This window comes from Bos mutus, chromosome 5 (genome assembly GCF_027580195.1).
Source record: "Bos mutus isolate GX-2022 chromosome 5, NWIPB_WYAK_1.1, whole genome shotgun sequence".
Taxonomy (NCBI): domain Eukaryota; kingdom Metazoa; phylum Chordata; class Mammalia; order Artiodactyla; family Bovidae; genus Bos; species Bos mutus.
The window spans coordinates 109963136-109978734 of NC_091621.1; the positions used below are offsets into that span (position 1 = coordinate 109963136).

Here is a 15599-nt window from a genome sequence, read left to right on the forward strand (position 1 = left end):
AAGAGATTCCAATGTGAAAAGTTTTAACTACACGAAAGGTTTTAAGCACATTTTTTTGCTTTGGTCTTTTTTTTGGCCTCACCTTGAGGCATGCGGGGTCTTGGCTCCCTAACAAGGGACTGAACCTGAGCCCCCTGCAGTGGATGTGTGGAGTCCTAACCACTGGACCACCAGGAAAGTCCAAGCATGTTAAAATGACTGGGGAGAGAGAAATTATTCATTCATTCAATATATATATTTATTGAAAATATACTATGTAACAAGATTCTGGGAATTCACTAGTGAACAAACAAGACTGTGTGCCTTGCCTCCATTAGGGAAAAACAAAATACATAATGTCTTAATTTAAATTTTAAAGCTTTGAAATGTCATGCAAAGTCTGTAGTCCTTGAGTGGTTAGGGCAATCTCTGTTTTATGTGGTGTCTTTCATACACAGGACATGAAGTACTTCACAAAAAGAATAATTTTAAGCTGAAGAGAAATGGAAGATTTTTAAGGCTCACTTTAAAAAGAGAAAATGACTCATTGGCTCAGAGGGAGGAAGTGGGTTGCATTCAAATAAAACAGTACAAGTTAAAGAGCAATGTTCTTTCTTCAGGTGTTGGGAGGGAACATTGAAGAGGCCAAAACTGTCGATCTAGAGTTAGAAGGCAAAAGAAGTCTGTGGAAATTAGGTCAGATAGGATTCTTTTTCTTATATTTGTAAAAAGTTTCGAAGGGAATCAAATCATTTTGAATTGACTCCAGTAAGAGAAAAATAGAGAGGTGACAGAAAGGAAATAGTTGAAGAGTCAGAGAGCAGAGGAGATTTGTAATGAAGGAAGCTAGGTAAAGAGCCAAAGAAAGTAACAAAGGCTAGTATTTTTGCTTGGTGAATCTGCTTTGAAATAGCATCCCCTCTACCTAGCCAGGTTATGCAGAAACAAGTTTCACTATAATTAGTATATTCTAAAATGTATTAATATTATGGCAATATAAATTAAATGGATGTGCTGTGAAGCACATAAATTGCCACAACTAAATTAAAAAATTTTAAACTAAAGAATTCCAAATGCTATTAGAATACTTTCCATAAAGAAAATATCTTTGTTTCTCAGTGTTAAGGAACTCCAAGCTGCAGCTCTCCTGGAGCCTGTCAGAGAACTATCACTATAATTGGTATGAGTCCCCAAGTACACTGACAATAATTGAGGCTTATATCCCATGCATTATACTCGATGGCACATTGTATTAAAAAGGAACAAAATTATAGAGGCGAGGAGCTGCCATATGATACAGCAGAGCAGTAATTCCTAGATAAGGCTCACAGATACAGATTTTAGGACTAGAATGATCCAGTTGGTAAAGGCCTGGAAATAATCAAAGTATCAGCCTGTGAAGCTCCATACCACAGCAAATAATCAGATAAGCAACAAATAAGACCTTGATGTCCCCCTACTTCATTTGTGTATCTGTTTCCCTAAAACAAAAAGTCATCTTAGAATGTTTGCAGTCCTGTAAATGTGCAGTTTATTCTTTAAGGATGTCACTTACTGATTCTACATCATTAGTATAAATGATTGAGGACAGGAGGAGAAGGGGATGACAGAGGATGAGATGGTTGGATGGCATCACCGACTCGATGGACATGGGTTTGGGTGGACTCCGGGAGTTGGTGATGGACAGGGAGGCCTGGTGTGCTGCGGTTCATGGGGTCACAAGGAGTCAGACACGACTGAGGGACTGAACTGAACTGAAGAGACAATATGGTAGAGAAAAAACATTAAGCCAAGATCACTAGCATGCTGACCTTGTGAAACATTTAAATTATTTGAATTTCACTTTCCTCTCCCTCAAAATTAAGAGCGCTTATATTCATTGGTTGCTCACCATGTGCCAAGTGCTTTCACTTATCATCTTATATAATTCTCATATCACCCCTTCAAAGCTCGCCTACTGTGCTGTACTTAGTCCCTCAGTCATGTCCAACTTTTGCGACCCGGTGGACTATGGCCCACCAGGCTCCTCTGTCCATGGGGGTTCTCCAGGCAAGATTACTGGAGCGGGTTGCCATGCCCTCCCCCAGGGGATCTTCCCAACCCAGGGATCAGACCCAGGTCTTCCGCACTGCAGACGGATTCTTTACTGTCTGAGCCACCAGGGAAGCCCAAGAATACTGGAGTGGGTAGCCTATCCCTTCTCCAGGGGATCTTCCCAACCCAGGAATTGAATCGGGGTCTCCTGCATTATAGGTAGATTCTTTACCAGCTGAGCTACCAAAGAAGCCCTGGCTTGCCTCCTAGACTTCCCTATTCTATGAAGCCAGTCTCAGAATATTGCCACATTTCTCCCCATCTCACCATCCTAAACCCAGAATTCTGTCTTCAAAAATTTTTTAAATGTGTAGATTTTTCTGCATAGTTTGAGAGGAAATAGTGGTGGGGTTATTTAACAAAACTTTTTACACATACTGTATCTTTTAAAGCCATTTTTTTTTTTTTTTTTGCCAAAATTCCTCTCTTTTGGCAGTACACTTCTCTCTTTATCTTCCTATAATCTCAAAACATCCTCCTCACTTTTGGACATGTTCACTCAGTCTCTTAAAGGACTCCTTCTAAAAAATTCCATCTTTAAGCTTGCCCCTTAGCAAGTCAAAAGTACCAGGAGTGCCAGTTTTCTCTCACGTTTGCCCTTGCCTGGACCGCTCAAGGTCTCCACTCCAGCCAGTATTTGAGGTTGACACTGTTGTTATTCCTAATTTATAAAGGAGGAAACCGAGGCTTAGAGTGCCTACTTGGTCAATCACACAGTTAAAAAACAGGAGCCAGAATTTAAACCTAGGGATCTAACTGCAACACTGATGTTCTTTTAGCCTCACTGTGCTGTTTTTCCTATTTCATCCCAGAAAAATACCACCTGCCCTACCATCACCATAATCCTATGCTCCTGCACCGTGATTTGAAGTTGAAAGATCAGGAGATTCTTTGTCTTGCCGTTAACTATATAACATGCTGTATCCTGTTCAACCAGAGCAGGATAAATGAAACAATTTTTCTTGGCCTATCTATTCCAAATATCTACCCCTGTCTCTTCCTCCTCATCATACTCCCCCATCCCCTGAGAAAGGGAGAAAAGAAGAAAAGATAATATAGAAGACGGGGAAATAAGAGAATAGGCTAAAGGAAGGATGTGGGTGGCTTTCTGAAGCTGTTTTCACTTGGTCAGAAATAGAAGTAAATTAAAGCCCTCTAAATGAATGTGGAATGCTATTATACCTTCTTGCACTTTACCTCAAGACATGTTTATAATTGCTAGAACACTCAAGAAGTTCAAAGAAACTTGAAGAAAAATTACTTGATTTACATGTCACTGAAAGAGTGACTCTTTTAACGAAATCATAGTTAAATAATAATAGTCTCCATTTATTGAGTGTCTTTTGTGTGCTGAGATTACTGGAAGGGTAAAGCTAATGCTTTATAAATGATGTGGCACTGTTCCTGGCATGTAGTAGGCTCCTCATGAGTTGTATTAAATACGCCTTGAATCTTCACAACCGCCCTAAAAAGTAAGAGGCTTTTTTGGTTCCCATTTTACAGTTAAAGAAACAGATTCATAAAGGTAAATAATTAGCCCAAGGTAACGTAGATAGTGAGTCAGGATTAGGAAGGCAGATAATAATTTCAGTTACTGGGTTACTGCCTTATCTAAATTATTTCATTTTATTCTTACAACTATTGTACCAGTTACATACAGTTATTATTCTCCATTTAAAATCAAGAAACAGACATTGAGAATGAATAACAAGTTTCCTGAGGTCATATGGCTGGCTGGTAAGCCAAAATTTGAACTCAGGTCTAACTCTAAATCTCTTATGCCACATAGAACATTAAAGCTGTATATGCCAGGGGAAAGGTTAGCATGCTGTCATTGGATAGGCTTTGGAAGGATGTGTCCATCACCCTGTTGAGTTGACCAGAGTTCAGGGCCCTTACCCTTACAGAGGATTGATTTGGTCATTCACTGAGAACAAATCCATTTCTTAGGGGCAGACTCACATTAATCAAATTTATGAGACTCAGTGAAAGATCAGAGGGCCAGTTTACTGATAAAGAAAAATGTAATTTCATTTGAGGTTCTTATGACCAAGGTATTCTCTCTTTGTGGGCAGATCTACAGACCTTGGATTCTGTAGGCAGAATCCAAATTTTAATCAAAAATTATTTACTACATATGGAATCCCAGCAAAGGAAAATAATTAGATGAGCTAGAAGAGTGTCTGCCACAGAGTAAGGACTCAATAAATCTTGGTTGTTACTATTATTGTTAATACCTGTCCACACCAGAGCAGGAAGGAACTATGAATCTCCTAAACTTACGTGAAAATTTTTATATGTGTACATTTGTGCATTTTTCTGGGAAAGAGTTTATATCTTTTATTAAGTTATTAAAGTGTTGGTAACTTACAAGAAAAGTCAAGAGCCATAAATTCTCCATGAAATTCTACACAGAATCCTGAACACTTTGATGGAACAAGTAAAATTTGAATTCATTTGATATTCTCTAGAGCTAAGGCTATTTATTGTGCTGTGTTGTACTTTGTTTTAAATAAGTATAACCTCTTACATTATGAGTTATTTTTAGGACATTTTCTCCCCATGTTATCTTCCCTATTTTGATTTCTTAGCACTTTTGCAGATCATATCATTTATTTCCCATTTTGTTCATTCAAAATCATCTCTCTTTGGAAATGAGTGTTCATCCTCTAGTAAGTATATCTGTCTCTCAAGAGTGTCAGTATTTGTAATGACCTTGTAATCATAATTTATTTTGGAATCCATATGATCATAGTAAGAGCTTATCTTTCCTGTATCCTATTTTAGAATAAACATTAGACATCAGCAATAAATATATTTCTGAAACTCTTCCCAAATTCAGAACCATATAACATTGAAGGCTTCCAATAGTTAATGAGCAAGAAAGAGGTTCTCAATATGCTCTCATTTACATCAGAGCATCATGCAGAAGGGTTGGGTATTTCTTATTTCTTATTTATCCCTTGCCATTCTCCATAGAGAATGCCTTGTAATCGCAGGTATTTTTGTATATAGTTCATATGATGAAACCTGAAAAGTGTTCTGTTAATTCAGTTTTCAAGCAGACCCCAAAAAACCCATTGGGGGACACATTCTGGCTCATGCTTCAACAACAAGAATAAGCTTGAGAAAAGGAAGAGGAGAGCTGAGAATTGCCAAGATTTACGACAGGTAAATATTTTTTTACTCTTAATTAGATTCTTGTGCATATGATGTTATATAGAATTACTTCTCCAGAGAGGCTATAATTATTCCAAGGGCAGACCCTACATGCTTGGATTTCCTTCTCAAAAAGTATTAAATTCATTGGGAAGTTCCTAATATGTACTAGGTTCTAGGGATTCGAGGATTTTGTTGACAAATAGACTTGGTCCCTGACCTTCCAAATCTTACAGTAAAGCTAGGTAATGAAATAATTGATTTCCACTTTAAGTGAGGTAAATGCAGGAAAAGTGCAGCATGTTATAGGGATGTTCTTCTTTCTGCTAGTTTTCTTTTCAGGTTTCAGTTTAAACAGCACTTTCTCAAGGAACATTTCCCTGACCCTTACAGTCTAGGCTAATACTCTGTATTACACCTTATATTCTTTCACAGTACTTACTTATTTAATTAATAGTTATAAGCTTAGATTTTACCAATAGTAAACCTAAAGCGATTTGAATTGAGGAGGCTTTGCTCACCCCTTCCTGAGCATTGCTGCTGACCCTTCTCTGTGGACCTCCCCCATTTTTGCCTGTTTTGTTAACTCTGAAGGGTTGGCAGGGGAGGGGACCTTTACCCTTCCTGCAACTGTTCCTCAGTAGATATACCTTTGACTGGGTCTGGAAAGGCTGAGCTGGAAGGAGCAGCCCTTGGTTCTGAGCACTTGTTTCAGCCCTGAGGCTGGTGGGCATGGGGGTGCTATTGGAGCTGGACTTCAACACCTAGGATGCTGTTGCCCAGCTGGTAGGGTTGCTGGGCTTCAGACTCCAGCTCCAGCTCTTGCCCCTCTCTGACCTGAGAGAGCTCCTTGAGCCCCTGAAGCCAATAAATGGAGAGAATAAGAAAAGAATCTTTAGAGTGAGAAAGCTAATATTTTGGCCACTTAGAGATGAACTGCAAAACAAGAGCCTGGCATAGGGCTGGGACTAAAGATTTGTATGGAATTTTTCAAGATTTGCAAGTATGTAGCTTGGAAGGAGACTGGTGCTTTTGTTGTTAAAAAAAGCAATAACCTGTCATTTCCTGTAATGTTTGCATAGTACATCTTACCCCTCTCCTGTCTCTCGCTGCAAAGATGGTGCTGGAACGTTCTGGAGGGTCATGTCACCTTCAGCTTCTCCTATGGAGACTGAAGCCTTTGGGGTTTTCTGTCCAAATTCAAAAGGAGTCATACATGAGTATGTATGTATATGCATATGGGTTGATGTACATACATTTTTGTTGTTGTTCATTTGCTAAGTCACGTACCAGTCTTTGCGATGACATGGACTGTAGCACCCCAGGCTTCTCTGTCTTCCACTGTCTCCTGGAGTTTGCTCAAATTCATGTCCATTGAGTCATATTCATGTCCATTGCTATCTAACCATCTCATCCTCTGCTGCTGCCTTGTCCTTTTGTCTTCAGTCTTTCCCAGTATCAGGATCTTTTCCAATGAGTCAGTTCTTCACATGTATGTACATATGTACATGCATGTATTTTATATAAATATCTATCTATCTATATATATATATATCATGGGCTTCCCTGATAACTCAATTGGAAAAGAATCCGCCTGTAATGCAGGAGACCCTGGTTCGATTCCTGAGTCGGGAAGATCCCCTGGAGAAGGGAAAGGCTACCTACTCCAGTATTCTTGGGCTTCCCTGATGGCTCAGCTGGTAAAGAATCTGCCTGCAATGTGGGAGACCTGGGTTCTATCCCTGGGTTGGGAAGATCCCCTGGAGAAGGGAAAGGCTACCCACTCCAGTATTCTGGCCTGCAGAATTCCATGGACTGTATAGTCCATGGGGTTGCAAAGAGTTGGACACGACTGAGTGACTTTAACTTTCATGTAAGATCATGGCATCTGGTCCCATCACTTCATGGGAAATAGATGGGGAAACAGTGGAAACAGTGTTAGACTTTATTTTTTGGGGCTTCAAAATCACTGCAGATGGTAATTGCAACCATGAAATTAAAAGACGCTTACTCCTTGGAAGGAAAGTTATGACCAACCTAGATAGCATATTCAAAAGCAGAGACATTACTTTGCCAACAAAGGTCTGTCTAGTCAAGGCTATGGTTTTTCCAGTGGTCGTGTATGGATGTGAGAGTTGGAATGTGAAGAAAGCTGAACCCTGAAGAATTGATGCTTTTGAACTGTGGTGTTGGAGAAGACTCTTGAGAGTCCCTTGGACTGCAAGGAGATCCAACTAGTCCATTCTAAAGGAGATCAGTCCTGGGTGTTCTTTGGAAGGAGTGATGTTAAAGCTGAAACTCCAGTACTTTGGCCACCTCATGCGAAGAGTTGACTCATTGGAAAAGACTCTGATGCTGGGAGGGATTGGGGGCATCGAGTCCACCGACTTGATGGGTGTGGGTTTGGGTGAACTCCGGGAGTTGGTGATGGACAGGGAGGCCTGGCGTGCTGCGATTCATGGGGTTGCAAAGAGTCGGACACGACTGAGCGACTGAACTGAACTGAACTGATACAATATATAAACACATGCAAATATATGAACAAACTTTGACAAGGTAATTGATGTACATGGTAAAAAAAATCAATAAAATCAAACAATACAAGAAAACAGTTACAAGCTTAGTGGGTTTTTACAGAGAAACGTATTACACTTCAGCTGTTCTCCATTCTGGGGACAGAGCAGTGAACCAAACAAAAAGACAAGACTCTGCCTTCATGAAGCTTACATTCTGTTGGTAATGATTTATGTATGTCATCCCCACTAGACAGTAAATACCCTGAGGACAAGGACACTATTCTCTTGCTTACCACTGTATTCTTAGTGCCTCAGACATAACAGAGGCACAATATTTGTGAGTGACTGATTAGCCAGTCTTGGGCAACAAGGTAAAGATTTGTAATAACTCTTAACCCTAGGGAGGTTAAGAAAAAATCAGCCGAAAGAAATCACATGAGCTCTTAATCTGGTTTTAGCTATGAATCATAGTACTTATTTTGTATTGTAATTTAAAATATTAAACGTCAAATAATCAGTTCCCGTATCTATCTGGGTGTTGTTTTTTTTTTGGCTGCACTGTGTCTTCATGGCTGCACACGGGCTTTCTCTGTTGCAGCAAGCAGGGGCTACTCTTCGTTATGGTGCTCTGGCTTCTCATTGTGGTGGCTTCTCTTGTAGTGGAGCACAGCCTATAGGGCGCTTGGGCTTCAGGAGCTGCAGATCATAGGCCCTAGAGCATGGGCTCAGAAGTTGTGCACAGGCTTAGTTGCTCTGTGGCATAAATATTCCCAGACCAGGGTTGAACTCTTGTCCCCTGTATTGGCAGGTGGATTTTTATCCACTGCACCACCAGAGAAATCCCTTTATGTGGTTTTTATTCAGACCATTTCACTTTTCATCACTGGTCCTCATAGAGTATGATACATATGCAAGTGCTATGTTTTGTGGAGCTTCAGCAATCTCTAGAAATTTGTTACAAATGAACTTTGTTGAATTAAGTAGATAGTAGGATTGTTTCATCTTTTTACTAAAATTTCTAGGTTTATATCTTGAACAGATTGCTGTGCTTAAAACTTTCCCAACTATTTTTTCACTCTCAATTGTAATCAGCCAATTACATGTACATCTCCCTCACTACAATGATTGAGTCTGGTTTACTAATATCCCAAGCAGTTAGCATGGTACTTGGCATCTAGTAAGAGCTCAATAACTATTTGTTGAATTAACAAATGAATGAACTCCATCTACATGTTCAATCATTTGTGTATTTAATCAAGTCTTCTAAACTTTTAGGAACAAATAACCCCTGCCGTTTTTACAGTCCTAAGAGAACACTAGGGTTCTGCAGACTCAACAAAGGATAATTAAAATTATCATAGAAGTTAATTATGTCAAATATCCATAAATTTGAATAAAAATAGCAAAACCAGATCAGAACTTAAAATGTCAAAATAGTTATCTGTGCAGCTTGTACTTCCTTCTTTATGATTCCTAAAGATTTCTCACAAAGAATTCTCCTTGACTTTAGAAAAAACATTTTGATAAAGATCATGAAGCTAAAAACAATAACAATGCTAGCTAACACTTAACTGAGTGGGTTCTATGTGCTAGGCCTTGTGCCAAATGGAGATTATTATCTCCATTTACACATGAGGAAGGGCTTCCCTGGTAGCTCAGTGGTAAAGAACCCACCTGCCAATGCAGGAGACACAGGTTTGATCCCTGGATTGGGAAGGTCCCCTGAAGAAGGAAATGGCAACCCACTCCCAATATTCTTGTCTGTGAAATCCCATGGACAGAGAAGCCTGGCTAGCTACAGTCCATAGGTTTCCAAAAGAGTTGGACACAGCGACTAAACAACAATAACAACACATGAGAAAACCAAGGTCCCAGGTAGTTAGGTTACCATTGCCCCTCTAGAGTCTATTTTAAACATAGACGCCAGAATGATCCTTTATAACACCAAGTCACGTCATATCTATCCTCTGTTTAAAACCCTCCAATAGCTCCCCATCTTGAGTCAGAATAAAAACCCATCTCTACACTGCTTTACAGAGCACTACATGAATGGCCCTATTCTTAATTCATGCTAGAAATGGAATACCCCCATTTCTGCCTCACAGGCCTCTATGAAGTCCTTTATAATCTATGAAACCTTTCCTGAGTAACCTAGCCTGCATAACTTCTTCTTTCCTTAGAGTTCTATAACATATACTGACTTTAAGGAACTTAGCTTACTTTGCATATTTGTTATATCATAGTTCACCTTTTAGGCTTCTTCAGAGTAATGCACACATCCGTTCTAAGTCACTTCAGTCATGTCCAACTCTTTGCAACCCCATGGACTGTAGCCTGCCAGGCTCCTCTGTGCTTGGGATTCTCCAGGCAGGAATACTAGAGTGGATTACCATTTCCTTCTTCATCTTGAGAGTAAAGGCTGTCTCAATTTTATAAATTCTGTGGGATCTAGTACTTGCTAAAGTCTGATTTTCAGAGTTAAAAAAATTAAAAACATCACTTTCTGTAAATCAACATAAGATGGACATGTGTTAGAGATTTTCTTCATCTCAATTAATGAAGAAACCACTGATTTAAAGGATAATTTGAGGAACAGAGATTTATGTAGTTGGTCAGTTCAATGAAGAAATAAATTTGCTAATAGATGCAAAACTGGTTAATATCCTGCCAGGCAATAAGTTATAACATTTGAAGTTGTCGTTTCTACTGGAGAGAAACCTATTGTTTCTCTACACAGTGAAATTCATTTCCATTGTTATAGACTGGCATTATAAGAATAATTTGCACTGCTATCAGTTTTCTACAAATAAATCTCTACTCCTATAGAGTTGTAAAATAAAATGTAAAATTTAAAAGAGCATGTAATGGGGGGTAAAAAAATAAAGAGCTTGTAATCATGACTCGTACAAATATAAAATGTCAAAGATCATATTTAACTCAGTAAGTCATGCAGGAACCAGTAAGATTTTATAACCAGATCAAATGAAAAATCAAATTAACACACAGATGCAGTCATATAAGTAATGCTGAAATGAATTCTAAATTGATAAAAATGGGTTAGTATCCATAGGACAATAATCAATTGCGTTCCTCTTCACATAATTTACGTTTCTATGGACAAGAATAATTTGTGTTACTCATAGTTTTCTGCAGCTCATGGAGTTGTAAAATAGCTCAAAGACAACGAAAACCATGGAATCCTCATAGATTTGTATAACCTGGAAGGATGTGTTAGGCAACCTCTTTTTCCACTGAAGGTACTCAGTAATCTTTTAGTTCATTTCAAAGTCTTTCACGGTTTTTCCCTACATTAGTCATGGAAAGATGCACACCTATTTATTTTAGTATTTTTTAAAAATGTTATTGAAGTATAGGTGATTTACAGTGTTACATTAATTTTTGCTGTAGAAGTGATTCTGGTATACATATATATGTATTCTTTTTCATATTCATTTCCATCTTAATTCATCACAGGATATTGAATATAGTTCCCTGTGCTATGAGGAAGAACTTTGTTGTTTATTCATTTTAGATATAATAGTTTGCGTCTGTTAATCCCAAACTCTCAATCCTTCCCTTCCCCACCCTGCCTTGGCAGCCACAAGTCTGTTCTATCTGTGGGTCTGTTTTGTTTCATATGTTATGTTCATTTGTGTCTTATTTTAGTTTCCACGTATAAGTGATATCATGGTATTTGTCTTTCTCTTTTTGATTTACTTTGCTTAGTATGATAATCTCTAAATCCACCCATGTTGCTGCATATGGCATTATTTTATTTTTTTATGTGAGTAATATTCCATTGTGTATATGTATATGACATAAACATATATATACACACACACATATATACATTCATTTGTCAATAGACATTGGGTTGTTTCCATGTCTAGACTATCATAAATAATGCTGCTATGAACATAGAGGTGCATGTCTCTTTTTGAATTATGGTATTGTCTGGATATATGCCTGGGATTGGGATTACAGGATCATATGGCAACTCTGTTTTTAGTTTTTCAAGGAACCCCCAAAAAACAAAGGAACCTCCATACTGTTTTCCATAATGGCTGTACCAATTTACATTCCCACCAACAATGTAGGTGGGTACCCTTTTCTCCAAATCCCCTCCAGCATTTGTTATTTGTAGACTTTTTAATGATGGACATTTCGACCACTGTGAGGTGGTACCTCAGTGTAGTTTTGATTTGCATTTCTTTGATAATTAGTGATGATGAGCATCTTTTCATGTGCCTATTGGCCATCTATATGTCTTCTTTGGAGAAATGTCTATTTAGGTCTCCTGCCCATTTTTCAGTTGGGTTGTTTTTTTGTTATTGAGCTGTATGAGGTACATACCATTTAGAATCAGTAAACCCCTAAAGGTCTTCTGCACAATGCCTGATAGTGCACTGTAAGAACACCCAGTTATCCCTGTTGCCTATTTCCAAGTTTAGGATAATTTTTCTTGACATCCAGAACCTTAGAAGTTATTATATAGAAGTTATTCTATAAATGTTTGTGACAGTTGATAATACTTGTAGATAAATTCTGCAATCCACATTTAGCTGTACCAACTCACATGTCTCAGGAGACTCAGACTAATAGGAATATGATGCCTGTGACATGAATACAGTATTTATAGCAATAGAGCTTTTTATAAACTTCTGTTCCCTTGTATTCTGTTAGCCCTGAGATGCCTGAAAATGAAGCCACCTTCGCAATAACTGCTGGAGGAATTGGGGATGCCAAGGAGTAGGTGGCGAATTGATGCAGATTGCTTCTTAGTGCTTATTAGGAGCTGAAGAAATGGAAAAGCAGTCTTAAATTTCAGATCTTGAAGTAAGAGTTTGGTTTTTTTTCATGTGTTACTAATGGAAAGTCAGCAGAAGAGATTTAACTCATTTATTTTAAAAGTCTCTGATTTATAATAACTATACATTATATGTCAGTTCAGGAATATAAATATGTATATGAATGAACAAATGTTTTGAGAATTAGGGAGGGATTACCTCACTTTAGCTTTTCAAAGTGAGCCACTAAGCAGATGGAAAGTCTAAGAGCTCAGAAATGTCCCCTTCTGCAACTTCCCCATGAACACAGAAGTGAATAAACTTACAAAGGAGGGAGGAATGTTTGCAGGACACACACAAAAAAGCTTTTTAATTTATGATATCAAACTGTACATTCACAATTTCAGCAACAGAAATGAAACATTAAATTAAGCTAAATTTTTAAATCATTTGACTTTTAGACAAATTGAAATTATTTTTTAAAAATGTACTTCTGATTGGGAAGATAAAAGCAAAGGTAATTAGGATCTTTTCAGTTTTAGGTGGTCAATATAGTGTGACTTATATTTTAAGTTTTGGGTAGAGAATTCAAAATCTTTTTTAAAATACTAAGGTTAATTGAAATGTAAAATTTTGTATACTAATTTTATAAATGTGTAAAAATATTGTTTTTTCTAAGTGTTAAAATCTGGTTTTCAAAATGTATGTATAATAAAAATATTTATAAAGTAAAACAGTAATAGTATTTATACTGACAATCTTTATAGATCTCAAAAAGGTTTAATTTCTTACGTTGCATCCACTTGTATGAGAATATTCAAGTGCTAAAAGTACCATTTGTTGAGGAGGGAGGAGGGTTCAGGATGGGGAACACAGGTATACCTGTGGCGGATTCATTTCGATATTTGGCAAAACTAATACAATATTGTAAAGTTTAAAAATAAAAATAAAAGTACCATTTGTTACAAAAGGTATTTGATTATCCATTAAATCATTCACTCACCAAGTGAATGTTAAGTCTAAACAATCTACAAAAGAAGTAGGTTCCTGCCCTCAAAAGAATGTATATACTAGTTAAAAGAAACTCCTAATGTTTATGAAAGAATGAGAGAGCAAATGATTAAAAAATACTTTGGATTCTGTGATTCCAGAAGTGGGGGAAGAACAGTTAAGCTGTGGGATAGCATATGCAGAGGTATAAAAGCTAGGATTTAGGAACAGAGACCAACTTGGCAAGCAGAAATTGTTTATAGTGTGAAGTACTGGGAAATAAGAACTTTTAAATTTTACTATTATTTTTAAATCTCAGAAGCTGCTCCTCTGAGTAAGCAGAAGTTAAAGTCATTTTATATTTTTGCAAAGTCACTTTTTGGCCTTTTTTTAGTGTGCAAATATAAATGCACACTTTTCCTGAGCGGGGGAAGGTTTTACTACTTGATAAAAACTGAGCATTTCCAAGAGATTCCTTGGTATGCCAATCCTTGGAGAGGAAATGGACTAATCTGTTTAGGAGCCCAGAGCTTTCTTAGTAGGACAGGAAATAAATCGCTTAAGATTTGAAATTCAGGAAAATTTTCTAGGTTAAGCTGAGTACCCCCAGAAAAGAAGACTTTACCCATTGGTATAGAGGTGGAAACCTACGGTTCTGTGGGAAAGGCTGGTTTCAGTGTGGCACATGGCTAAGGCTGGAAACCTCTCTGGATCCAGCCACTCTTATATGTCCTGGTTTAGAGAACAGTAGCTAAGCATGTGAATGCGCACTAAAAAGAAAAAGCCTATAACCTTGGGGCCCAACTTTGGGAAGGCATAGCAGATTGTGCAGTGCCCACTGAACTTTTCTAGGCCAGGTTCTATTTGTCACCAGTGACCAAAGTATTAAGTCTTTCCAGTCTTCCTCCTCCATCTGACTATAGAAATAACTTTGGCTTCTTATTCCAAGGGGCAAAAAAGAGATGCTGTTGGTCAGGACTATTTTAATTGCAAGCCACAGAAACTCAAACTAGCAAATGCAAGACATGAATTCATTGGCTCAAGAGACTGAAAGGTCCAGAAGTAGAGGTGATGACCTTAGCCATCCATGGCTGGAGCCAAGATTTCTAACAGAATCCTCAGGACATTTCTCTCTGCCTCTGCTCATTTTCATGCTGCTATTGTTCTTTCTCAGGCTCTCCCCACATAGTAAGTAGCCAAAATGCTGCTTGTAGCTCTAGACTTACATCCCACTAGAAAAGGCATGCCTTTTTCCTCCATAGATTATTCATTCTGTGGAAACAAGCAAAAACCACCAAATGAGAACAGAGGCTATTTATTCAGAGTTGCTACAGCCAGAGTCCGTGACCTTAATTTGCTTTTGGTAGAGATTCAAAGGCAGGCAGAGGAATGGGAAGGCTTTATAGAGGAAAGAAGGAAAGGCTTCAGGTATGCTCTGATTGGAGGCTGTTGGCATGGAGAGTTGGAAGAGTAATTTGATAGAGATGTGGAAAACAGATAAGGGAAATAATACTGGCATCAGGGAGCTAATTTAGGAAACACATGATAAATTAATTGTTAGGTGATAAAGAATGGGCCTGGGGTCGTAGCAATGAAATGGATAGACAGTTCAAAAAAGGTAGTTAAGATTTAGTGTGAGACTGAATATAAAGAGAGGAAGAGAAGGCAGAGTCACAGGTGACTTGACAAATTTCTTTAACCTATGAGAGGAGATTATGTTTGTATCATGAATACAAATGCAGAAGTGTCAAATAAAGACTAGGGACTTTACCTGGGAGGGTAGGTTTCTATTAGTTTGCTAAGGCTGCCATAATAAAGCACCACAAACTTAGATGGCTTAACAGAAATTACTGTTTTTGAACTTTTTATTTTGTATTGCAGTATAGCTGATTAACAATGCTGTGACAGTTTCAAGTGAACAGCAAAAGGACTCAGCCATACATATACATGTATCCATTCTCCCCCAAACCTCTCTGTCATCCAGGCTGCCACATAACACTGAGCACAGTTCCATGCGCTATACAATAGGGCCTTGTAAGTTATCTGTTTGAAATACAGCAATGTGTGCATGACC

At 38.1% G+C, this 15599-nt stretch overlaps 1 protein-coding gene across 1 annotated transcript in view; it reads left to right on the forward strand.

Annotated features, from left to right (window-relative positions):
• The window catches only part of DMC1 (DNA meiotic recombinase 1), a 35583-nt gene extending 23082 nt beyond the window's left edge, over positions 1-12501 (forward strand). Inside the window, exons 13-14 of the mRNA XM_070370086.1 lie at positions 5128-5244; positions 12432-12501. Coding sequence (XP_070226187.1) covers positions 5128-5244; positions 12432-12501 — 187 coding nt within the window. The remainder of the gene's footprint in view (positions 1-5127; positions 5245-12431) is intronic.
• The last annotated feature ends 3098 nt before the right edge of the window (positions 12502-15599 follow it).